General features: G+C 44.0%; 1 protein-coding gene across 6 annotated transcripts in view; it reads right to left on the reverse strand.

Moving 5' to 3' along the window:
* Armh3 (armadillo like helical domain containing 3) overlaps window positions 1-25804 on the reverse strand; it is a 216845-nt gene that overhangs the window by 81663 nt on the left and 109378 nt on the right. For 5 of the 6 annotated variants that reach the window (XM_006988208.4, XM_006988207.4, XM_076563191.1 and 2 more), the window contains exons 21-23: window positions 24645-24727; window positions 23701-23827; window positions 12093-12168 (exon numbers count right to left, since the gene is read on the reverse strand). In XM_006988208.4, the coding sequence (XP_006988270.1) occupies window positions 12093-12168; window positions 23701-23827; window positions 24645-24727 (286 nt within the window). The remainder of the gene's footprint in view (window positions 1-12092; window positions 12169-23700; window positions 23828-24644; window positions 24728-25804) is intronic. The other variant, XM_076563193.1, reaches the window with a different exon arrangement.

The following is a 25804-nucleotide window of genomic DNA, read 5'->3' on the forward strand; positions in this document are numbered from 1 at the left end:
TTTGTCCTTTCAAACTCATACAGTCCCCAAACAAACGTTCAATTAGTCCTGTTACTTTTGTACCCGATCAGTCCCCAAACAAACGTTCAATTAGTCCTGTTACTTCTGTACCCGTACTTTTCTTTGTTACAAAGCTCAACATGCAGGCAGGCATCAAAAGCCAATGAGCTCTGACTGCTCACATCCTGAATACAGGGGAGAAATAGCTATGGGCTATTAGCTCACCAGGGAATGCTGTGTTTAACACCTACACATGAGAAGATCTCCCACAAAGGAAATGCATGTATGTGGACCCCAAATACAGACTCCCCCACTGTCGCACAGCTCTGAACACAGAGAAGGGAACAAAGCAAGAGTCTTCCCTTGTTCAGAAAATAAGAAATCCCTTTTTTGTTGTGTTTTTCTTTAAAGCAAAATAAAGTTTACTGAGATGGATATAGTATGTATATGTTACTTAGAGCTGCATAGAAGTTTCTATATTTCACTGTAATTAAATTAATATAAATCTTGGTTGAGCACAGAGGCATGTATCTATAAGATACTGGGAAACCTGAGACAGGAAGATCATTTGTGCCCAAGAGTTCAAGGTCAACTTGGGCAACACGGGGAACTACAGGGAGAGGGGGGAGGGAGGGAGGGAGGGAGGGAGGGGGGAGGGGGGAGGGAGGGAGGGAGGGAGGGAGGGGGAGGGGGGAGGAGGGAGGGAGGGAGGGAGGGAGGGAGGAAGGAAGGAAGGAAGGAAGGAAGGAAGGAAGGAAGGAAGGAAGGAAGGACAAAAACAGGCATGTCAGTACATTCCTATTATTCCAGCAGAGACAGGGGACCTAAATACAATCTCCCCCGCCCTCTCTCTCTCAAAGTAAGCCTGGTATGGTAGTGAGTGCTTATAATGTCAGCACTGGGGAGGTGAATCCTTGATGCTTATTGGCTGGCCAGCCTAGCATAATGGATGTCCTCTAGGCCAATGAAAGTCTCTGTCCTCCAAATCAAGTACACAGTACCTGAAGAGTAACATCTGAGGTTGGCTTCTGGCCTACACATGTGAGCATACATATATTTATGCACCCACACACAAACACAAACAGAAAAGATGGGAAAAAATTGGTAAAGAAACGACAATTCCACATGAGAAAATTTTCACAGATACAAAAGAAAAATGGTAAAGAAAGAAAAGATGAACAACAACCACCAAAGACACCCACGGAACAGACACAGAGTGAAGTGGCGTAGCAACCTGGGCCTGCTGGACAATCCCGGCTGCTCAGGAACCAAGTCAAGAGGACTGCAAGTTCAAGGCCTGCCTGAACCAGAATGAGTTCAAAGCAGCCTGAGCACCTTAGGGAGCCCTGGTCTCAAAATACAAAAGTAGAGACAGGCTGAGGAGACAGTCCAGAGGTTAAGAGCATGTAACGCTCTTCCAGAGGATCTGGGTAGGGTTCCCAGCACTCATACCTGGTTCAGAGGATCTGATGCTTTCTGGCCTCTCTGGGCACCTGCATGAACATGGAGCACATAAACTCATGCAGGTGCCCAAACACAAAAACATAAATAAAAATAAATATATATCTTTTTAAAAAAGATTCATTTATTTATTATGTATTCAGTGTTCTGTCTGCATGTATACCTGCACACAAGAAGAGTGCATCAAATCTTATTACAGATGGTTGTGAGCCATCATGTGGTTGCTGGTAATTAAACTTCACGACTTCTAGAAGAGCAACCAGTGCTCTTAACCTCTGAACTATCTCTCCAGCCCTAAATAAATCTTTTTTACAAAGTAAAAAGAGGACTGAGTGGTGGTGGCGCACGCCTTTAATCCCAGCTCTCGAGAGGCAGAAGCAGGCAGATCCCTGTGAGTTCAAGGCCAATCTGGTCTACATGAGCAAGTTCCAGGACAGCCACGGCAGTTACACAGACAAACCCTGTCTCGAAAAACTAAAAAAAAAAAGTAACAAGAGGGCTGGAGGTAGAACTTAGCAGCATAATACTTGCCTAGTGTATGTGAGGCCCTTGTTTCAATCCCTAATACAGCAAAACAATTACAACAAAGAAAAAAGAAAAGGAAAAGGAAATATAGGAGCAGATGAAATCCAGTTGAATCAATAATGTTAATGTGAATATAATTCAAATTAGGAGGCAGAAACTGTTGGATCGGATAAGGAATCTAACTACTCAAAGAACACGACAATGCACACCTTTAATCCCAACCCTCAGGAGGCAGATTTCTATAGTTTAAAATCAGCCTGGTCTACCCAGAATTCAGGGACAGTCAAGGCTACAGTGAGACTCTATCTGCAAAAAAGAAAGGAAGAATCCAGATCCAGCTATCACAAATATTTTAGAAAGGTACAAATAGATGAACCATAAAAGAGTAGGAAAAAATGTGGTGTACACCTTTAATCCCAGCACTTGGGAGGCAGGCGGATCTCTGTGAGTTCGAGGCCAGCCTGGTCTACAAATTGAGTTCCAGGGCAAGCAGCAAAGCTACACAGAGAAACCCTGTCTAGAAAAAACAAACAAAAACCCAAACATATATTTTAAAAATGTCTGTAGCTGTTTTATACCCCACCGAACAACAGTGGAGTGTTTACACAAGAGGCATCATTTCTGGAGCACCCAACTTTAGTTGAAGAAAAAAAAAACAACTTTTTTTTTGAGATAGGACTTCTTGTATTCCAGTCTGGCCTTGAACTAAATATGTACCTGAAAATAACCTTGAACTCTGCTTTTCCTGCCTCCACCTCTAAGTGCTGGGATTACAAACATGTGCCACCATCCCAGGTTTATTTCATACTGGGAAATGAACCCAGCCAGAGCTGGGTTAAGTACTCTACCAACTGAGCTGCATGCCCAGTCCCCTCAAACTTCAATGAAAGTTCCAAATGATATGTTTACTTTTAATCGTGCATGGGTGTCCATGTGTGTGCAAAGGCTTTGGATTCTACAGAGCTGGAGATACTCATGCTCACACACCCATAGACAGAAACACACACAGTTAAAAATAATAAGGCTAATGCAAGAAGAACAATCTGAAGAGATCTATAAGTACAGGGATTAAATCACTTATTAAAATACTGCTTCTGGGGTTTGGAAAGGTGGCTCAGTGGTTAAGAGCGCTGACCTAACTGGATGGCTCTTCGAAAGGACCAAGGATTCATTCCTAGCATTCTCAGGGCAGCTCGCAATCATCTGACACTCCAGTTCCAGGGGAACTGATGCCCTCTTCTGGTCTACATGGGCACCAGTCACGTGTATAGTGCACAGATATTTCAGGCAAATCACTCTTATACATAATAAAATAATATAAATAAAATAAAATAGTAAAAAAAAACTATTCGTGAAAAGAACATCAGATTCTAATAAATTCCACCCAACATTTAAAGAACTAGTATTAATCCTTTACAAATCTTCCAAAAACAAAAGGTGAAGGAACACATACCAATTTATTCCACTGTTCCATTATAGATGTTCCATTATAGAACACATACCAATTTATTCCACATGTTCCATTTCCAGATGTTGAAACCAAAACATCACATGAAAACTACAGATCAATATTTTTTAAATAATTTATCTATTTTATATGCACTGGTGTTTTGCCTGCATGAATGTCTATATAAGGGTGTCAGAGTTACAAACAGCTGTTAGCAGCCATGTGAGTGCTAGGAAGTGAACCTAGGTCCTCTGGATGAGCAGCCAGTGCTCTTAACTTCAGAGCCACCTCTCCAGCCTCAGACTAATACTTTTATAAGAAGAAACTCAAGATCACTTAGACTCACTCTGAGCAGAGATAAGAATACAATAGTTAATATCTTCTTAGTCACATGCATAATCATTTGGGAGATTCTTTTATCATAATACAGAAGAAGGCAAACCTCTCAACCAAAACTAGGTCAAACACCTCTTCAGAGGACTCTCAGTGATGGAAATCACACATGCTTCCCCAAATGATTTTCCTATCACTGATATACAGGAACAGGCGGACAATCTAAGTTCTTGCACTGCCTCTAGTGTTAGCTTGTTAATAACACTGAAACACATTTTGTGTTAAAAACACAAAAATTTTATATTTTCATCCCACCAGGTTCACACAGGCAGGGACAGAGACTGAATAAAACTGGATATGAAAGGGGCTTAATTTTGTGACTGAGTTCTCTCCGAGATCAATCACAACTGGTCTAAGATTAGTATACTTGTACAATCAGGACAGATATTTTGTTGTTGTTGTTGTTGTTTTGTTTTTGAGACAGTGTTTCTCTGTGTAGCCCTGGCTGTCCAGGAACTCAACTCTGTAGACCATGCTGGCCTCAAACTCACAGAGATCCACCTGCCTCTGCCTCCCAAGTGCTGGGATTAAAAGCTTGAGCCACCACCGCCAGCCTCAGGACAAAATTTTATAATAAATTAGTTAAGTATTTGTGGATATGCCATTTAATAATCTTATTAATGACTCAGGCCCATGACTAGCCTCACTTTAGCTAAGAAAACTCAAGTGAGGGGTGGCTGAAACACTTTCCCAAAGGAAGAATAGATCTGGGACTCAAAATTCAGACACTTGAGTCTACAGTCTCTACTATCACCCATTTTATTATACAGTCTCATAAACCACACTGGAATGAGCACACCTGAAAAGCAAAACCAAGGGGACGTGCAGCAAAAACTACAGAGAAACTACATGTCTTTCCCTGAGTCACTCTGACTGAAGATGAGAAGTCAGAGCTGCTAGGAAGGTGGAAGTCAGTACGAGGCCTAAGTTCCATTCCCAGAAACCTCCTTAAAAAAAAAAAAAATTTCTAGAATCAAAGCTGATATTTTCTCAGAGCAGAGTAGGGGCCGGTGAAACCATACTTTCACATATAAGAAAGAAAAGCTGGGCCCTTATTTGATTTGTATATATGAATCCGAGCTCAGCGGCAGAGTGCCTGCCAAGCATGCACAAATCCTGGGGTTGATCTCCAGCACTGTATGACCCTAGTGTGATGGTGCTCAAAGATGGGGGAGGTGGGGTGGAGGGGTGGAGGGGAGCTAGGGGAACAGGAATAGAGGCAGAGGGGTTAGATATTCAAGGACAGCCTCTAATACACAGTGAGTCTGAAACTAGTCTCAGCTACATGAAATGCTTCCTCAAAGGGGGCTGGAGACACAGTGGTACATGCCTGCCATACTCAGGAAATTGAGGCATAAGAATTACCAGAGCTTGGGAATTCATCTGTTCTTGAGCAATATAGTTTAGGGCAGACCACACATAAAGACCAAACAAACACTTTACAGCATCAAAGGACACTGTAAAAAGTGAAAGATAAACCATGGAATAGGAGAAAATATTTGTAAATCATCTGATAAAGGCTTGCCATCTGCATTACATAAAAAATGCCTGAAATCCAACTCAATTAGCTGGGTATAGTGGCATAGGACTTTAATCCCAACACTTGGGAGTTAGAAATAGGAGGATCTCTGTGAGTTCAAGACCAGCCTGGTCTATATCGTAAGTTCTAGGACAGGTAGAGTTACATAGTGAGACCCTATCTTGAAAACAAACAATCAAACAAATCCCACTCAATTAACACACTGGGAATGGAGAGTACTGTCACTGTCACGTGTGAGGCCCTGAGGATGACCCTCAGTGCTACAGAAGGATGTGTGTGTGTGTGTGTGTGTGTGTGTGTGTGTGTGTGTGTGTGTCGGAGTGGACATGGTGGCACATGCCTGTAATTCCAGCACCCTCAGGCCAGCCTGGATTACATACACACAGCTAGTCAATGTCATCTTCCCTGGGAGAGAGAGAGAGGAAGAGAGAGAGAGAGAGAGAGAGAGAGGAAGAGAGAGAGAGAGAGAGAGAATATGCTGGGTAGGGGCAGGATTTGAATAGATATTTCTCCAGAGATATAAATGTCTAAAAAAAATTGAAAAAATGCTCAACATTATCATTAGTCATTAGAGAAATGCAAATTAAAACTATAATGAGATACCTCTTCACACCCATTAGGATGGTTAGTACCAAAAAAGAGGAAAATATAGCAAGAATGTGTAAAAATTAGAATGTAAAATAGTGCAGCCACTTTGAGAAATGGCTGGCAAGTTCTCCAAATGTTATACATAAATTATCATATGCTGTAGTAATTCTACTTCTGAATCAAGGTATTGAAGAGTTTATGTATAATTCTGTTCATATAAGCATCATTCACAGCATCCAAAATGTAGAAGCTCTTCGAACTAGCTCACCATGACAACAGAGTAACAAAATGTGACAGATGCAAACAATGGAATACTATTCTGCTCATAGAGGAAATTCTGACACACACTCCACATGCCAAAGCTTGAAGATGGTATATTACATGAACTAAGCCAGTCACAAAGGACAAATATGATTCCTCTGATATGAAGTTCAGGGTAGTCAAATCATAAAAATCAGAAAACAGAATGCTGACTGCCAGGTGCTAGAGGTTAGGGCTGTGGGGGTGCAGGGGAAGGAGGAATTTAATGAGTACCTAGCTTGGGTTAGGAATCTAGCTAAGTGGTAAGGAACATGTCTCATGTACAAGGCTCTACTTGAGTCCACAGCACCATTCATGAATACATAAAGTTCTGGAAATGGATGGTGGTAATGGGTGCACAACAATGTAAATATACTTAATGCCAAGGAGTTACAAGGTTAAAAGATAATTAAAATCTCAGCTGAAGACATGTCTCAGGGGCTGGAGAGATGGCTCAGAGGTTAAGAGCACTGACTGCTCTTCCAGAGGACCTGAGTTCAGTTCCCAACAACCACATGGTGGCTCACAACCATCTACAATGAGATCTGGCGCCCTCTTCTGGCCTGTAGGCAAAACACTGTGTGTGTGTGTATGTGTGTGTGTGTGTGTGTGTGTGTGTGTGTGTGTGTGTTAAGAGCACTGGCTGCTCTCCTAGAGGTTCTGAATTCAATTCCCAGCAACCACATGGTGGCTCACAACTGTGTTTAACAGTCCCAGGAAATCTGATGCCCTCTTCTGACCTCACATGATGGCAGAGACACACAAGACGGTGGACATGATGGTGTGCCAACAATGACAATGGTTGATGATGACACAGAGGGGACAAAGTGCAGAATTAGTCCCAGGGACCCAGGTAAAAACCTTGATATTCCATTACAAATACATGAATTTCCTAAACCAAGGTTCTTTTTTTTTTTTTTTTTTTTTTTTTTCCTGAGACAGGGTTTCTCTGTGTAGTCCTGGCTGTCCTGGATCTCTCTCTGTAGACCAGGCTGGCCTTGAACTCACAGAGGTCCGCCTGGCTCTGCCTCCGGGTGCTGGGATTAAAGGCGTGAGCTACCACTGCCCAGCTTCCTAAACCAAGATTCTTTTTTTTTTTTTTTAAAGATTTATGTATTTATTATGATTACAGTGTTCTGCCTGCATTTGTCCATGTGGGCCAGAAGAGGGCACCAGATCTCATTACAGATGGTTGTGAGCCACCATGTGGTTGCTGGGAACTGAACTCAGGTCCTCTGGAAGAGCAGTCAATGCCTTTAACCTCTGAGCCATCTCTCCAGCCCTCTTTTTTTTTTTTTTTTTTTTTCTAAACCAAGATTCTTAACTTGTTCTCCAGCCCTAGCTATGACCTTATGCAAATCTCACTTTGCAGTATAAACCAAGTCAGGGCAAGACAGATGATTAACCATGTGGGATTCAGTGCTTGGTTTGTTTCTAGCTGTAGTCTTAGAAGACTGGGAAACACTGACTATTAAAATAAATAAAGCTTCCAGTCACCAAGTAAACAATATTACTGTGGCTTCACTTTAGTGCTTTGTTGTAATGTGTGTAAAGCTTCTCATTCTAATGGAGTAGATCAGGATCTGATTAACAAAAGCAGGACTATTATTGATCAATTTTAACTCATGCAATAAGCTAAGCCTAAGGCAGACAACAAGAAGTTATGGTCACATATTCCCTGCTATTTACAAGCACCTCTGCTCATATCTTTCACGTCAGGATGTACTTATCCTATACTTTAGTCTCAGTAAACTAAGTTGCATCCTTCTGCTGAAGTGCATAAATATGGAACTGCAATTCATCAGGGTTCACTGTACTAAGAGAACCTCTAAACAGGAGGCCAATACTGAGGCCCCAACAGGTACATGAACAAAGAGAGCAGGGGAGACTTCAGAGGACTGAGATATCACATTTCCTTCTCCACTTTGAATTCTGCCTCCATTAACAGCGATTTCTAGGCTAGGGGTGGTGGTGTGCACCTGTAACCTCAGTACCAGAGATGTTTGGTAAGATCATATGTTTAAGACCAGCCTGGACTATGAAGGAAAATCAAAATCAGCATCAGCTACTAGTACTTGGCAGGTAGCAACATGAAGTTCAGGCATGGAAAACCAGCCTTGAGTACAAAACAAGTTCAAGGCCAGCCTAGGATACCGAGATCTGTCTCATATAAACAAAAATACCACAGAAATGTACAGGGAGAAAGGAGGCAAGCACTCTAAATAAACTTAAAGGTGCCATAGTGTATCTCACTCTTCTTATGAAAGGACACAACAGGTCCTATGGGAAAAACAAGCATGGGCTCTGTTTACTGGTGACATTAGGTGTTCCAATCAAAACAGCAGCTCTACACAGCTGCATTTTCAAAACCTGCTAAGGATCAAACAGGAAGAGAGGGTGGTTTAGACACAAATAACTTTGATACCTGAAGCAGCTGCATAACTAAGCTGTGGAAGACAGTGAGAAGCAGAGACTGATGGAACACCTGAAGCTCCAAGCTTGTGGAAGGACTTGAACCCCACTGTCACCACTGAAGCTCCGAAGAACAGAGAGGTTTGTGGTCCTTCTGCTGTTCTCCATCTGCTGAGGAGGCTCTAAGTGAGGGTAGTCATTAGACCTACCCCAGGCCAGGAGATCCAAAGACACAGTTTTACACTGTCATCGACTACTAGACACCTCCCAACCTGGACATCTGAAAGCTTCAACTCACCTCATCCTGGGGATGTCAAAGAGCAAACCCCAAAGGCAGGTGACCAGAGTTTGGTCATGATGCCTTGGAAACTCTTCTCACGTGCACATCAGCAAAATAACCTTTAGAAAGAGCTAACATAAACTGTGCATGCCACCACAATTTTCCTGCTAAGCCTTACCCCACAGTATCCCTCAGAGATTCAATGGTCAGATTTTCTGACACACGCTCTTGTTTTCTCAACCACTCTAAGCCACAGATACACAACACAAGCTTTAAGAGAAAGACAAAGAAGCAAAAGGAAGCCTGCCTCGGCCATGCCGTTTTTTCTCCTCAGGTGAGAGAGTACTGAATGCGACAACTGCCCTGATCACTCTCATCCAAAGCCAGCAGGGTCCATCTACAAGGAACACCAAAACATTTTAACTTCCACAGGACAGAAAAATACAAAGTAGCTAGGAATTACTAAGCAAGGCTCAAAATAATAACCCTAAAAATCAAGGCCAGGTGGAGGAGGACAGGCCATTAATCTCAGCACTCAACGGGAAAGGGCAAGTAGACCTAAGTTTGCGGCATGCCTGGTCTACTACTGAGTTCCAGGCCAGCCAAGAGCGGGTGGAGAAACAGCTCAGCAGTTAAAGGCACTTGTTTCTGCAGGGGCCCCAATTCTTAGCACCCATTTGGTGGTTCACAACTATCTGCAAGCCAGGTCCAAGGGATTCCATACCATCCTCTGCCCTCCAGGGTCAACACACACACACACACACACACACACACACACACACACACACACACACACACACAGTGTACATACGTGTAACATAAAATAAAGAAATAAAAAAATCTGCATAGCAATTCTTAAAAAAAAACAAAACAAGCAAACAAAACTAAACACAGAATTACTGTATGAGCCGGGCAGTGGTGACACACACCTTTAATCCCAGCACTTGGGAAGCAAAAGCAGATGGATCTCAGTTTCTCACTCAGTTCCATCCCAGCCTTCTAGCCCACGGGGAAAGGCAAAGAAGCACGAGGCATCTCTGTGAACCTGGAACACTACATCCTGAAAGAAAACTTGGGCTCAGAGCTTTGCCACACAACAAGAACAGGGTCTTCCAAAACTCACTATATCATTGAGAATTAGTTTCTTTGCTGGCAAAGTGTATTTTGAGGCAGGTGTGGTGACAAACACCTGTAATTCCAGTACTGCAGTAGGAGAAGCAGCAGGAACAGGAAACAGCAGTCCAAGGTCACGCTTGGCTACATACTGAGTTCAAAGCCAGCCTGTGCTATGACAATCTGCCTCAAGGTAGGAAAAACAAGGGTATTTTAAGAAGCATATAACATACTCTACAGAGTTTAAAGCTTAAAGCTGAGAGAAGATGGCATATGGACGAACACCCAAGCCTGACTCTTGGGAAGTGCAGAGACTTGGGAAGGAGCGAAGGCAAACCGTTCTTAGTAGCATCCGTTTGTGTCCCTGGTCTGGACTCAGTGTGGTAAGATCCAACACATCTTCCCAATAATGTCTTGAGGAAGTTGACTGGGCCCTTGCTTCTTCAGTCACATACTTAATTAGCCATGGTGAAGATGGTGTGCTTATTCTCTGCAGGAGGCCCCGTTTGAGAACTGAGAAGGAAAGGCCAGGTCTGGCAGTCACCGAAGGCAGGGGAGTGGCCACGGTGACTGCATTTTCTCAAGGCTCAGCCCATCTTTCACTTATTCAGAGAAGGCAGAGAAACTTACATCAGCTGCCTGAAGGCCCTTGGGACGAATAAGGACAGAGCCAAGGCAGAAACCATTGAAAGCAAAGGCAACCAAGTAGAAGAAGATAAAGCAAATAGGCCCCGGATGAAAAGGAGCTGCCTAGAAAGCCTGTGTAAATACACGATAAACAGACATAGCATGCATTATATTCTTAGGCACTTCACACTCCAGCCCCGAACCCGATGTTTCTTTCAGACACCCACGTCTGTCTTACTGCCCTTGGGTCACAAGGCAGAACTTGGGAGAAGAGTTTGTGATGCCAAACTCCTTTAGAAACTCACATTTATCGTAAGGACCCACACGGGTCTTGATTGCCCGTGAGGCGCACATATGAATTTATTGGTGAGGTTTATAAATGTGTTGGCTGCAAAATGTCTCTGGAGGCAGGTAAGCAGTCCGACCTTCACTGCAGTCTTGTTAGCACATCTCACCCCATGCTCCCTCGTCTGAGCCCACCCAACACACACATTTCACAGCTTTCCTCTTATTCCCAGATGTGACACACACTGTAGTAAATCATTTCAGAGACAAGACATTCTACTTTAAAAGAGAGAGAGAGAAGGATAGGAATAAACATCACCCCCTGCCCTCTCACACATCAGAATCTATACAAAGTTGTAAATATGCATTACTATTATTGGAGTGTCTGGCAAGGCTTACATCTGGAGCTAAATCAAGTTCCCCATCTGCTGGGTTTGCCTCTTTTAGTCAATGCTAACTTCTTGATTATTTGCAAAAACAATTCAATAACTGTTGAGAAAAGGGAAAATGATAGGCACAATGGGAGGAAACGAGAGAAAGTCAAGCTGAGACCTAACACGGAAGCCCCTTTCCTCTCCACTTACAGACCACTCCCCTCTGTGAGGACTGCTTCCTCATGACCCCGTGAACCCCATGGCTGACACAACTTTACCAAACACATACAGCATTCTTTTTTGCTATTTCATAAGGAACAAAAAATGACTTCGCCCCAGGGTTTTTGATTGCCTGTGTTTACCACAAATAGAAATACCTACTTACAGTCAAATGTGAAAGTTCTAGAACCCCACGAAGCTACCATGGTGCAGAGCAGAGGTAAGCCCCGGGGAGGCTCCAAGGTAGCTTATGCATAAAGAACGCTTTGGCAGCTAAGGTGCCGGCAAAGGGCGTGCAACCATTTCTTGGGTAGAAAATTCACAGAACAGCTAGCACTTGGAGCTATTTCAATATGACAAATGAAAGCCTCATGTACTCCTGCTTTTCTTGATCAAGGATGACAATTTCTTCCACTCCTCCAGACATCAGGGCTTAAAATAGCAGTGGTGCTCCGAGCATTCTCCTTGGGAAGGTGCAATAAACCTCGGGATGAGCGGGGCACTCCGAAAGAACTTCTCGGTCCTTACCTGATGTTAACCAGTGCGTGGGTCACCTTGCTGGCGGCCTCCTTCCACTGGCCTGCGTTGGTAGAAAGCCTAAGGACTGTGGAAGGAAAGAAGACAGACCTGTCAAGCCCTGACACACACACAGATATGAGGAACGGAGACACGGCTCGGGATAGCACTATTACGAAACCAAACAGAGCTTGTACCACCCTTCTACTGTAAGACTGTCCTCAAGTAAGGGCTTACACAACAGTGCAACTCCTTTCTCCAGGAATTGTTTTCTTTCTCTAACGTCTCCCTTGCCATAAAGTAGTCCCTTCTCCTTCCCTGTCTTGGGCTTTTCCTTTCCCCTGATAATGGACTCCAAAACTTAGTTTCTATAGTCATTTAATAAACAAAGATGAAGCAAGAGCTCAGCTGGCCACGAGTGCATGGCGACCTGAGATATGTCCTCAAAGCCCACGGAAAATGTCTAGTGTGGTGGCACACGCCTGTCACCCCAGTAAGGGTGAGTAGGAGACAGGTGGACCCTAGGGCTTGCTGCTGGCTGGCCAGCTGAGCCTTCTTGGTAAACCCCAGGCCAATGAGAGGCCCTGTCTAAAAGGATGAAGTGGACAGCTCCTGAGGAATGACCTGACACTGACATGCCTGTGCACAAGCACACCCACAAGCACCTATATAGGGGTGGCAATGTGAGAGCAACCTGGCTGCCATGTTTACCATTTCCCTACGAGCAAGGGTTACACTTGGGTGCCATGGAACTATGTAGACCAGGCTGGCCTCCACCTCACAGCACTCCTACTGGTTGAGGTGGCATCCCTTCTTGCTCCATGTGTATCTTTATAAACCTAAAACCATACACCCAGCCAAACAGGACAAATAATCTTTCCAGATAGCTGTGAACACTGTTTTCCTCTAAGATGCAGCAAGGACTCGATGTGGACCTAACAGTAGACTTGAGAGGTCATGATTTTACTCACTTCTCAGCAAGTACCAGACCTAGAACCATCCCTTCCAGGTTCAAACACCAGCTTGCAATAGAACATTCTTCCACGGTTCAGATACCAGCTCTCATAAACAGTTGTGAATGATGACGCTATTCATGGCGGTTCGTTCATACACATAACCCCACACTCAGGAGGCTACCTGAGGCAAGAAGATGGCCTGACTTTGAGGCCACCCTGGTCTGTATAATGAGCCCCACACCAGTCTGGACTATAGCGTGAGACCCTGTCTCACAACACGAACACTGGAGCTGGAGATGACTTGCGGGTAAGAACACCTGCTGTTCTTGCAGAGGACTGGGGTTTGTACCCCGGCACTTCCGTCACATGACTCACAACCACCTGGACCCTCCATCCCAGGCTTTGACCCTCTCTTTTAGCCTCCATGATCACTACACTCATGCTAATGTATGCACGTACACACAGACACAGACACACATTCTCATTCTCTCTCTCTCTCTCTCTCTCTCTCTCTCTCTCAAATGTTTGCAAACAAGCCAAAATTCTCCAACCAACACCCCACCCCCAACAACAACAACAGAACTTTGACTGATCACAGTTACTTGTTTTCTCTGATTCTGGGCTTCCTAGTCTTGTGTGACTAGACTTTTGCAGGGGTACAACACACATGTCTACTCAGCCCAGAGAGGGAACCCAGGATAGACCTAAGTACAGATATCACCAAAGTCCAGCTTGGTAGGTAAACCAGTGAGTTTTACCGGAGTCACTTACAAGAGTGTGGGTGAGGGGTCACTCATAGGAGCAGAAGTGACTCAGGCAGCTGTGTCACCAAAGGCCACCCCAGCACACGTGACAGCTCACAAAGCTGGAACCTGGAGCACACTGCAGAGCCTGTGGGCAGCTCAGCAGGTTGGAGAGCGTCCTTTCCAGTGACTCTCTGCTCTAAACCTCTTCCAGGCAGCTGAGCTGGTTTCGCTTCTTCTAGGCCGCTCGTCTGGCCTCTGGGTCTGGTCTCTGGGTCTGGTCTCTAGGTCTGGCCTCTGGGTCTGGCCTCTGGGTCTGGCCTCTGGGTCTGGCCTCTGGGTCTGGTCTCTGGGTCTGGCCTCTGGGTCTGGCCTCTGGGTCTGGCCTCTGGGTCTGGCCTCTGGGTCTGGCCTCTGGGTCTGGCCTCTGGGTCTGGTCTCTGGGTCTGGTCTCTGGGTCTGGCCTCTGGGTCTGGTCTCTGGGTCTGCTTTGTGGCTTGGCCCATCTAAGAGACCTTTTAGTAGTTTGGCTTCTTTACTGTTGCAGGGAGGGGCCTAGGGAATCTGGGCTCAGTTCAGTTTTAGGAACTTCCTGAAGCTATTTTGAGTTGTTTACCTTCTTGCTTAAGGTGCTTCCCTGCAGGATGGAACGTTTGAATCTCAGAGGGAACTGTTACACAACATCGATCTGCATGCTATATTATATATAACCTTTGTCCAGTGCCTGACACTTTGTAAACACTCCACACATTTATCTCTGTAACCAAGTGGTCTTTAAGAACACATTTGGGGCTGGGAAGTTGGTTCAGTGGGTAAAATGCTTGCTGCACAGCCTGAGACCAGAGTCAGCAGCAGCTGCATTATAAAGCCAGGTACGACTGCATGTGCTTGCAATCCCAGGCTGGGGAGATGGAGACAGCATCCAGAGACTTGTTTGCCATTAGTTTAGTCCACCAGTGCATTCCAGGCTTAGTAACAGACCCTATATCAAAAAAAAAATAAGGTGGAGGGGCCAGCTAGATGGCTCAGCAGGTAAAAATTGCCTGCCTCTAAGCTGATAACCTAAGTTCAATCCCTGGTAGAAGAAGAGAATCAGCTTCCACAAATTGTTCTCTGACTCCATAAGCATGCACTCAAACACTCACACATAAATTAGTAAAATTTTAAAAAAAAAGATGCTGAGCAATAGAGGAAGAAGTCCATCTCTGGTCTCTGTGTGCACATGCATGGCATATGTACTTGTACAAATGAGTGCACGTGTGTGTGCATATAAACACAGCAAAGACAAAAACATATGTGAGTGCCTGCCTTCTGTTGCTCACCCAGGGAGTACTTGTACTGCTCTGGCTCTTGTAATGGCATGATTACAGTACACTGGAGACCACAGCCGTCAGGGGGTGTGCTCACTGTGCATTCTGTAATCTTTTCTCCCCTGTGAGGGGTTTGTAACAGAGTTCGGTCAGGGAGCGAATGCTTTTCCTATTGGTTCACTGTGCAGGTCATTTAATGTAGGCTAGAGGAGCCAAACAGCTCAGTCCTAGACTGAGACGTGAACTGTGAACACTGAAGGAGCTGTGGAAAATGCTCACCACAGAGTAAAGGCTTTGGAAACTTTAGTAATCTCAACAACAAAAGGGTAGCCAGGGCCGGGGAGATGCCTCAGTGTGGAAAGCACTTGCCATACAAGGCTAAGGACTTGGAATCAAGTCCTCAAAACCTTCAAAAAGGCGGGCAGGATCACACATCTATAATCTCACTGACCTACAGGGAGGTAAGTAGAAACGGAGAATCTCCAGAAGCTCAAACAAAGGTCATCAAAAAGACCTTGTCTCAAACAAGGTAGAAGGTGAGGAATGGCACCCCAGTTTGTCTTCTGACCTCCACGTGCACACACTCCCACATGAATATGCGTGCATGTGCACACACTTACAATGTGTGACCAGTTTGCATAGGAACTTAACATCTGAGTATTACCACCATCTGTTTCAGACTCAGGATCCCTAAGCAAGAACAGTAGCAGTAATGTTTCCATTATGGGGTTTAAAACAACAACAACAACAACAACAACAACAACAACAACAACAAAACCCAACTTATCTGTTGGTTCCACATCTGCTCTTACAATATCTGGGTTTTATAAATAGGTGGAATTTTATGAAAGAGAAGATTAAGATGGAGACCTTAGCAAAGTGCTGTTTTTCTAATTGATAAGATTTAGCTAGTGTACAGTGACTTGGGATAGTTCCAAGTTTAGAGCTCTATAGCCTCAAATCGAGGATAACCAGTATATGTGCAAATTTATTTCCATAGTGAACAAAATAGTTTCAGCAGGCCAGACATATCTTTGTGTGTATATGTTTATGTATGTAAGAATGAGTAAATGTGGAGGCCAGAGGTCAACTTCAGCTATGGTTCCTCAGATACATCCATTTTGTTTTATAAAAATGTTCTTATTAGCATACATTAATACATGCATTTCATTAGGACATTTTCATACATGTACAGGAAGCATTCAATCATACTCACCCCTTTACCCTCTATTCCCCTCCCAACTGCTCATCCCCCTCCTCTTCCTAACTAGCTCAGCTTCTCCTTGGTTTTTGTATGTGTGACCTAGTTAGTTTCATCCGGGTTGTTTACAGGAACATGGACACCTTACCAGTAGTTAGAACCCAGCTTACAGATGCTCGGGAGGAGGAGAACCCCATGAGTACCTCTTCCTTACCTGACAGGATGTTAACGGCCCCAACTCTCTCTTTAAGACGGATCTCTGTGGCCTGGTGCTTACTGAGTAGACTAGGCTCGGGGAGCGGACGGCCCGCAAGCCCCATGGATTTTTCTTCTGCCTCCCCAGGGCTGAGACTACAGACACAAACCTGCAATAACGGCCGGCCAGGCTGGCTGGCTGGCTGGCTAAATGCCTGCCTGGCTTTCTTCCTTCCTTCCTTCCTTCTTCCTTCCTTCCTCCATCTTTCTAAATGGAAGTTGAACTCAGGTCTTCATACTTGTATGGCAAGCATATTACCAACTGATTTATCACCACACACCTCAATCTTTCATTGGTGGTTTTTTTTTTTGTTTTTTTTTTTAATGATTTTTTCGAGACAGGGTTTCTCTGTGTAGTTTTGGTGCCTGTCCTGGAACTCACTCTGTAGACCAGGCTGGCCTGGAACTCACAGAGATCCACTGGCTCTGCCTCTCAAGTGCTTTGATTAAAGGTGTGTGCCACCATTGCCTGGCTGATTTTTTTTAAATCTTGCTTTCTTTTTTTTTTTCAGAGCTGAGGACCGAACCCAGGGCCTTAGTGCTCTACCACTGAGCTAAATCCCCAACCCCCCCTTTTTTTTTAAAAAAAAAAAATATAGTAAAGCAAAGTTAGAAGTTTTATTAAAGACAAGGGCTGGAGAGATGGCTCAGTGGTTAAGAGCAGGTATCCCCCTTCCAGAGGACCTGGGTTCAGTTCCCAGCAGAATGTCAGGTGTCTCACAACCACCTATGACTCCAGTTCCAAAGGACTCAATGCCTCTGGCTTCCACGGGCACCCACACACATGGCATATATTCATACACACACAGCATACACTCACACAGACACAGACACAGACAGACACACACACACACACATGATTAAAAATAATGTCTTTCAAAATTTTTTAAAAATATATTTTAATATAGACGAGCATGAGGATCTCAGAAGTATTAAGACATACCCATCTGTGGGCACAAGCTTCTCAAGGAACAGTTGCCTACTGATCTACTGATGCTTTTTAAAAAGTTTTCTTTTTCTTTTTTTTTCTTTTCTTTTTTTTTTTTTTTTTTTTGTCTTTTTTTTGTTTTTTTTTTTGTTTCAGTTTTTTGAGACAGGGCTTCTCTGTGTAGCCCTGGCTATCCTAGAACTACTAACTCTGTAGACCAGGCTGGTCTTGAACTCATAGATTTGCCTGCCTCTGCCTTCTGAGTGCTGGGATTAAAGGTGCCCACCACCACTACCACCAGGGTAAAAAAGAATTTCCTAAAGATTGATTTTATTCATTTGTGTGTGTGTGTGTGTGTGTGTGTGTGTGTGTGTGTGTGTGTGTGTGTCTTGTATAATATTAGAAGGACCAGCCTCAATATTATACATCCCAGGGGCTCAGGAGAGAGAACTACTAATGGTGAGGACTGTTTTGGGAAATATAATCTCAGCACACCGAGCTCTATAGTCCACCTGCTTTAATTCCTCTGACATAACATCCTATTTACACAGCTTCAGTTCTGTTCTCATGCCTAGCTCCTTTCTTGCCTGATTTCTCTCTATATTTATCTACTGCTCCCTCTAAGTTCTATCTTAATTCTCTCGTCTTAATTCTGCCTCATCTAGGTCCTTTTCATCTTGTTCTTACCCAGCTAGGACTTCCCCATCTGACTCTTCCTCATCTTCCATCTCGTCCACACGTTCTCTCTGGTCAAAATCCTCTCTATCCCTTTCCATTCTCTGTCTCTCAGTTCTCCACGTTCCTCCTAAGTCTCCCAGGAATCCAGATATAAACCCAAGCAATAGCAATCCTCTGGCTGAGCAAGGTCACCAGGCTTGAATTCTACGGGGTCATAAAGGCAGGTAAGAATCTTCCTCAGGCAGTGACCATCAGGCTTCCAGGGTCAAACTGAAGGGTGATAAGAACCACATAGTGGGGCAGTAATTATTAATTATCATTTGCAACCCTAAAGGGAAGTGACTAATGAATTAACTAAAGGCTAAATTCGGGTAATATCTAAGAAGAGGGGTCTTATGTGCTCAACTATAATCTTAAATGTGATTGGTAGAAAATGTTAAGAATCTATAAGTTGCTAGGTCAATGGGAGAAAATAAAACTGCCTTTTTTTTTCCTATGGCTCCTATCTGTCCAAGCTATCTGCTGGTTTTTTTTTTTGTTTTGTTTTGTTTTGTTTTTTGTTTTTTGTTTTTTTCCTGCAGGATGGGGGAAAGTGTGCTCGGTCGCTAGGCAACCTGTGTACAGCTAGATGCCTCTGGTGATAGTTAAAGGGAGATCTGGAGCTGGAGGTAAGGTTTGGGAAAGGAGGAAGAAGAGCTTAATTGGCACATCCACCAGGCCTTCTCAAACTGGTAGTCTGGACACTTAATTCTGTTCTTAGAGAGTACAGAGGTATCTCTGATAAGGTACTTTCCTCCGTCCGGGGATAGACTTGGCCGGAAGCTGCCAATGACGATAATTACAGGGAGGCTTGAACTGAGGTTCTGGCTGTGCATAGCTGTCAGCACAAAAGGTTATCTAAATATTCCTTTAGTAGAGGGGAAATGGTGCCCAATCAATGATGGAAAAGCTACAATAGCACACAAGAAACTCATAGCAGGAAACAGCTGATAATCAAAGCCAATATCACCAAGGCTCCTTCAGCCTCAGCTTGACCTCTGGAAGGCCCTTGGCTTCTTCCAGGTATTAGCTTTGTCATAATCAGCTGAAATCCTACTTTGTATATTTTTGCAGCTTGCAGCGTGTGTGTGTGTGTGTGTGTGTGTGTGTGTGTGTGTGTGTGTGTGTGTGTGTGTGTGTGTACACTAAGTGCAGGTGATTGTGGAGATCCGAAGAGGACACTGGCTCAATGCTGAGGGTGTGTCCTACCATGTCTGGACTGCCTCAATGCTCGCAACTACGCATCGGCTCTAACACTTTAATTCTCTCCTAGTTTATGTGTAAACATGATTTTTATAGCATAGATTTTGGGTTTTGTTTTGTTATGTATTTTTTAATACAATGATTTGTAAATATAAATTTGAGCATTATTCTGAAGTATAGTATGTGAAATCAGTAGGATCTTTCCAGGATTGAGGGAAGAAAGTTCAGTAATTTCTCAGAGTCTGGAGAAATGGCTGAGCCTGGTTAAATACGATTGCTGTGCAATCGTGAAGACCAGAGCTGACCTCCCAGCATTCACATAACAGGCCAGGGTCTCACCAACACCTGTAACTCCAACTTCAAGGGATCTGATCTCCTCTTCTGGCCTCTATGCACATACCTGAGCACACACATGCATACATGCACAATAAACAAAATAAATTTTAAAAAACCTATCCCCTCAAAACAGTGTCTAATGTAACTCAGGCTGGCTTTGGATCTGCTGTGAAGCCATTGATGACCTCAAACTCCTGATCTTCCTGTCTCTATCACCTAGCTACTGGGATTACAGGTCTATGAAGTCCAAGGGATCAAACCCAAGTTTTCATGCATGTTAGGCAAGCACTCTACCAACTGATCTACATCTCCAAAGTGGCCCTGAACTCTAATCTCTCCTGATTTAACTTTCCAAGTGCTGGCTACACTGCCACTGTGTCGAGCAGCTGTGTTATGTGGTTCTGATGACGTTGGGTCTCCGTGTTTGCTAAGCAAGTACTTTAACAATGGAGGTGTGACCCAGCCAACCTACCCCTGCTTTAACAATGGAGGTATAACCCAGCCCATCTACCCCTGCTTTAACAATGGAGGTATAACCCAGCCCATCTACCCCTGCTTTAACAATGGAGGTGTGACCCAGCCCATCTACCCCTGCTTTAACAATGGAGGTGTGACCCAGCCCATCTACCCCTGCTTTAACAACAGAGGTGTGACCCAGCCCATCTACCCCTGCTTTTTGAGACAACATCTAATGTAGCCCAGGTTGGCCTAGGACTCTTTATGCTGATGAGGATGACCTTGAACTTCTGATTCTACAACTTCTACCTCCAGAGTGCTGAGGTTACAGCCATGTGCCAGCAACACACTCCTAATATGAAGTGGTGGAGATTGAACCCAGGGCTTCCTGCATGCTAGGCAAAGCACTCTACCAACTAAATTATGCCCTCAGCCTAAAATCACAATTTGGGGGTAAGTTTCTTCAGTTTTTCTTTTTTGTTTGTTTTTGTTTTTCAAGGCAGGGTTTCTCTGTGTAGCCCTGGCTGTGCTGGAACTTGCTCTGTAGACCAGGTTTGCCATGAACTCACAGAGATCCACCTGCCCCTGCCTCCCAGGTGCTGGGATTAAAGGTACTTGCCACCACCACCCAGTAGTACTTCTTTTATAACTCTAATGGTGTGTGACGTTTGTTTTCCATAATTTACTATATAATAATAACAGCTTTAGTCTGAAGTACAGCACAGTGTGGATGTGGGGTCAGAGGACAACTCGCGGACTTCCTTCCCCACGGGTTCCCAGGCCTGAACAGGTCGCCTGGACTGCACAAGCACTGTTGCTGCCGACTGAGCCGTCTCAGCCTGCAACACACCTTTAGAGACATGTGTGTGCACCTGCAGGAGTTTGTGTGCACCACGGGCATATGAGCATGTGCCAGCAGAGGCCAGAGGGCATTGGATCCCCTAAAACTGGAGTTAGAGGTGGTTTTGATCATTGATGTTTTGCTGGTAACTGAACCCAAGTTCTTGCAAGAAGAGTAAGTGCTCTTAATGGCTGAGCCTCTCTGGCCCTCGCTGGCCCTTTTAAAACATTTTATTATTTATTTTACCTCTTTTTTCCTACTATAGAAGTCCCAAGCAGAGGCAAGGCTTTTGTGTTTTTTTTTTTGTTTTTTTTTTAAGATTTATTTACTATGCATACAATGTTCTGCCTGCATGTATGCCTGCAAGCCAGAAGAGGGCACCAGATCTCATTACAGATGGTTGGGAGCCACCATGTGTTGCTGGGAATTGAACTCAGGACCTCTGGAAGAGCAGTCAGTGCTCTTAACCTCTGAGCCGTCTGTCCAGCCTGACTTTTGTTTTTTGTTTTTGTTTTTTGTTAAGAGTCAACAAGAGCCGGGCGGTGGTGGCGCACGCCTTTAATCCCAGCACTCGGGAGGCAGAGGCAGGCGGATCTCTGTGAGTTCGAGACCAGCCTGGGCTACCAAGTGAGTTCCAGGAAAAGGCACAAAGCTACACAGAGAAACCCTGACTCGAAAAACCAAAAAAAAAAAAAAAAAAAAAAAAAAGAGTCAACAAGAAAAGGATTATAAAGGGGAACAAAAGAGATGAGGCTATAGCTCAGCTGCTAAGAGAGCTCACTGGCCTAGCATGCAGGGAACCCTGGGACCAACAACCAGCCTGGACTCAGCCAGGCGCAATGGTTCCCACTGGTCAGCCCACACTCGTAGGTGGAGGCAGGAGGATCACAAGTTTAAGGTCATCACAAGTTTAAGGTCATTTGAATTGGAAGCCAGAATAAGCTATGAAACCTTGTCTCAAAAACAAACGAACAACAAAGTAAATAAATAAGGAGCTACAATGAAGCTCCGGGAAATAATGACCAGGTTCTTCCTCCTCCTCATCCTGATCACTGGGACAGCTTCACACACAGTATGTCAAAACTTATCCAAATCTGTTACAGTAAACCTCGATCAACCTAGTCAGCTGAGATTTTAAAAATAAAATGCTTTTTCTGAGTGGCTTTTATTTCTGTGCAACTTAGAAGGATCTTCTGTATCTTTCAAACTGTAATAGGATTCATTGGGTTTTTTTGTCCAAACTTTCAGAAATGTACCACCCTCTCTAGTAACAAGTTATACTCACAATGGATGTGGAGTAAACTTTTAGTGAGCTAATTATCAAAGTAATTTTATTTACCCTAAGTGATTTTATCTAATTCTCACTCTTTATGTAAGTTTTACTGAAAATACATAGGTGCACTAGACTTCTGAACAACCTGCACCTCTGGATACACACTCTTCAACTTGCTATTAATCCCTCCTTAGCTCTTTCCTTTGTGTGTGTACATGTTCACGGGTGTGCAGGTGAATGTGTGTGTGTGTGTGTGTGTGTGTGTGTACATGTTCACGGGTGTGCAGGTGAATGTGTGTGTGTGTGTGTGTGTGTGTGTGTACATGTTCACGGGTGTGCAGGTGAATGTGTGTGTGTGTACATGTTCACGGGTGTGCAGGTGAATGTGTGTGTGTGTGTGTGTGTGTGTGTGTACATGTCCATGGGTGTGCAGGTGAGTATGTGTGTGTGTGTACATGTTCACAGGTGTGCAGGTGAGTGTATGTGTGTAGAAATGTCATATCAAAGACAGAGTACAATCTCGGATGTCATTCCTTAAAGATGCTATCCACCTCATTTTTTTGGTTTTTTATGTTTTGTTTTTCAAGACAGGGTGTCTCTGTGTAACTCTGGCTGTCCTGGAACTCACTCTGTAGACCAGGCTGGCCTTGAACTCACAGAGATCCACCTGCCTCTGCTTCCCAAGTGCTGGGATTAAAGGCATGCGCCACCGCCGCCAGACTTCCACCTCCTATTTTGAGAGAGGGTCTTTGACTGGCCTGAAACTCACCCAGTAGGCTGGATGGACAGTAACCCCAGGACCCTGCCTGTTTCCACTTCTCCACAGCGCATGTCACCATGCCCAGCTTCGTATACATGTACTGGGGACCACTCAGTTTCATGTGCTGTAGGACAAGTACTCTGCTGACTGAGGGAATCTCCCAACTCCTCACTCACTCTTTCTCCACCATCTTACTGACACTCACTGAATCCGCCAGCTTTTCTCTAGCATATTCACCCTTCCTCTCTGTCTCTCTCTGTGTTCCTCTTTCCCTCCCTCCTCTCCATATCAACAAAGGGCTATACAGCTTTCCATGGAGATGAAATCTGAGTTCCTAAAGGCACAAGGCCCCCACAGATTTTCCTGTGGCCCGAGGAGAGGGACTTGCTTGTTTATTGTTTTTGAGAAAGGTATCTCTATACAGCTTTGGCTGTCCAAAAACTCACTATGCAGACCAGGCTAGCTTCAACTTTACAGAGATCTGTCTGCCTCTGCTAATGAGTGCTGGGGTTAATGTCACAAACTACCACGCCTGGCTATGATCTATTTATTTCTATACCATCCAACTAGAGAATCTTTCATACCGTTTTCCTGTTACACACCAGAGAGACAGATACAGAGAGAGAGAGAAGCATCCTTACCCATGGAGTGGAGGTTGTCAAAGCTCTGGTGCATGCGGATAATTTCATAGTAAAGCTCGTCATAGCTGCTGGGGGTCGGCAGGAATGTGTCACCGTATGTGATAAACATATTGAATAGGTTCACAATCTGAAAAGGAAGCAATAGCCCATATACAGGCATCAGGCTTGAAGATCAGAAAAGCATTACTAGTGGTATGCTATAGCCATCTCTTACTGGTTTGCAAAAATACAAAATTTGGGGGACTTTGTAAACTGACTACAAAGTAGTCATTTTTAAAAATTCACTGATATAAGCTGACAAATTATATTAAATAAAGATAATATCCAAAGCTTTGTATTTCTTACTTATTCTCTACCTTTATTCTTATCTATGCTCTGAAAACTAATTTATACACGTGTGGGAGGATTACACATAATAGGGTGCTACCATACATCTCAACCCACATGACTCTGTTGTCATGCCGAGAGCTGAAAATTGGCAGCTCTACGTATCTTGGACATAGTTCTACAATTAGCAGATACTAAAAATCAGGACTTTCATCCCTACCAAATACTGAACATTTACAAACTGGGTAGACAATTAAATGGTTCAGTGGCCTCTTTCTCGCCTAAATTACCAGCCAGATAAACATTTCTATGTACCCTTCAGAAGCCAAGTGCAGCGATGATTGAACATCTTATCTGGCTAGGGAGCCACACAGAGACTACAAGAGTACAGTCTAGTTTTTTGCTGGGACCAAGCTCAGTATTCATACAGAGATGTAATCTATATCCATGCCTCCCAGGCCAAATAAATGCCTAAGAGTGAGGATGCTCAGGTTTAAGACTCTGATCCATAAGGAAAACACAGCTGAGGCCCCAGACCTTGGTTCCTATCACAAACCATTCCATTTCTACCTTACTATATCGGCTTCAGAAAAACAAACGTTTTTATTAATACTCACCATAAGAGCCAATGTAAAAATGTTGTGTTTGGCCAAAAGTACAGTTTCATTTGACATAAGGAACTTCAGCAAGTTTATCAAGGCTTTAGAGGAAAAAAACAACAAATTATTCAAATTATAATCAATATAATCAATAAAAGTAAGGGCCATCAAGACGGCTCAGTGAGCAAAGGCATTTGCTACCAAGTGTGATGACCTCAGTGGTTCCAAAATGCACACAGTAGGAGAGAGCTGACTCCCACATGCTGTCATCTGACCTCCACACATGTCCACATAACACACACACACACACACACACACACACACACACACACACACACACGTAATAAAAAATTAAGTAAATAAAAGCAGAATAGCTCTGTAGAAATCCATAGGTACGAAGTGAGTCTCAGAAACTAAGGCCTTTTTTATTGTTAACAAGTATTTGTGTGTGTGTGTGTGTGTGTGTGTGTGTGTGTGTGTAAGACAGGCTGTTACAAAACACCACCAATAGCCGGGCAGTGGTGGCACATGCCTTTAATCCCAGTACTTGGGAGGCAGAACCAGGCAGATCTCTGTGAATTTCAGGCCAGCCTGGGCTACAGAGAGAGACAGATCCAGGACAGGCACCAAAACAACACAGAGAAATCCTGTCTTGAAAAACAAAACAAAACAAAAACAAAAGCAAAAAAACCCCACAAAAAACAAAAACATACCACCATTTCACTGTGGTATGTAACACTAGCACCTCCTTTTTTCTATCCAGCTGCAGCTGCCTTTTGGTACCTGTTACCCAACAGCTCCCCACCCTCCCCCAATTACCAGCATCTAGTAATCGCTACTCTACATCAAGATCAACATTTTTTTAACTTCCATGTCTGAGAGAGAATATGGTATTTGTCTTTCTGTGTCTGGCTTATCTAACTTGACATACATCCCCCCAATTCCATCCCACTTTCCATCTGGCTACAAATGACAGGATTTGGTTCTTTCTTGGGCTAATTTCCCACCGCTATGTATATAACTTTTCTTTTGGTGGGAATGGGGGAGCTGTTGTAGTTTGAATGAGAATTACCCCGCCCCCCATAGGCTCATATGTTGGAATACTTGGTCCCCAGTTGGTGAAACTGTTTGGGAAGGATTAGGAGGTGTGGTCGGTCTTGTTTGGAGAGGGTGTGTCA

This window comes from Peromyscus maniculatus, chromosome 1, assembly GCF_049852395.1.
Source record: "Peromyscus maniculatus bairdii isolate BWxNUB_F1_BW_parent chromosome 1, HU_Pman_BW_mat_3.1, whole genome shotgun sequence".
In the NCBI taxonomy this organism is placed as follows: domain Eukaryota; kingdom Metazoa; phylum Chordata; class Mammalia; order Rodentia; family Cricetidae; genus Peromyscus; species Peromyscus maniculatus.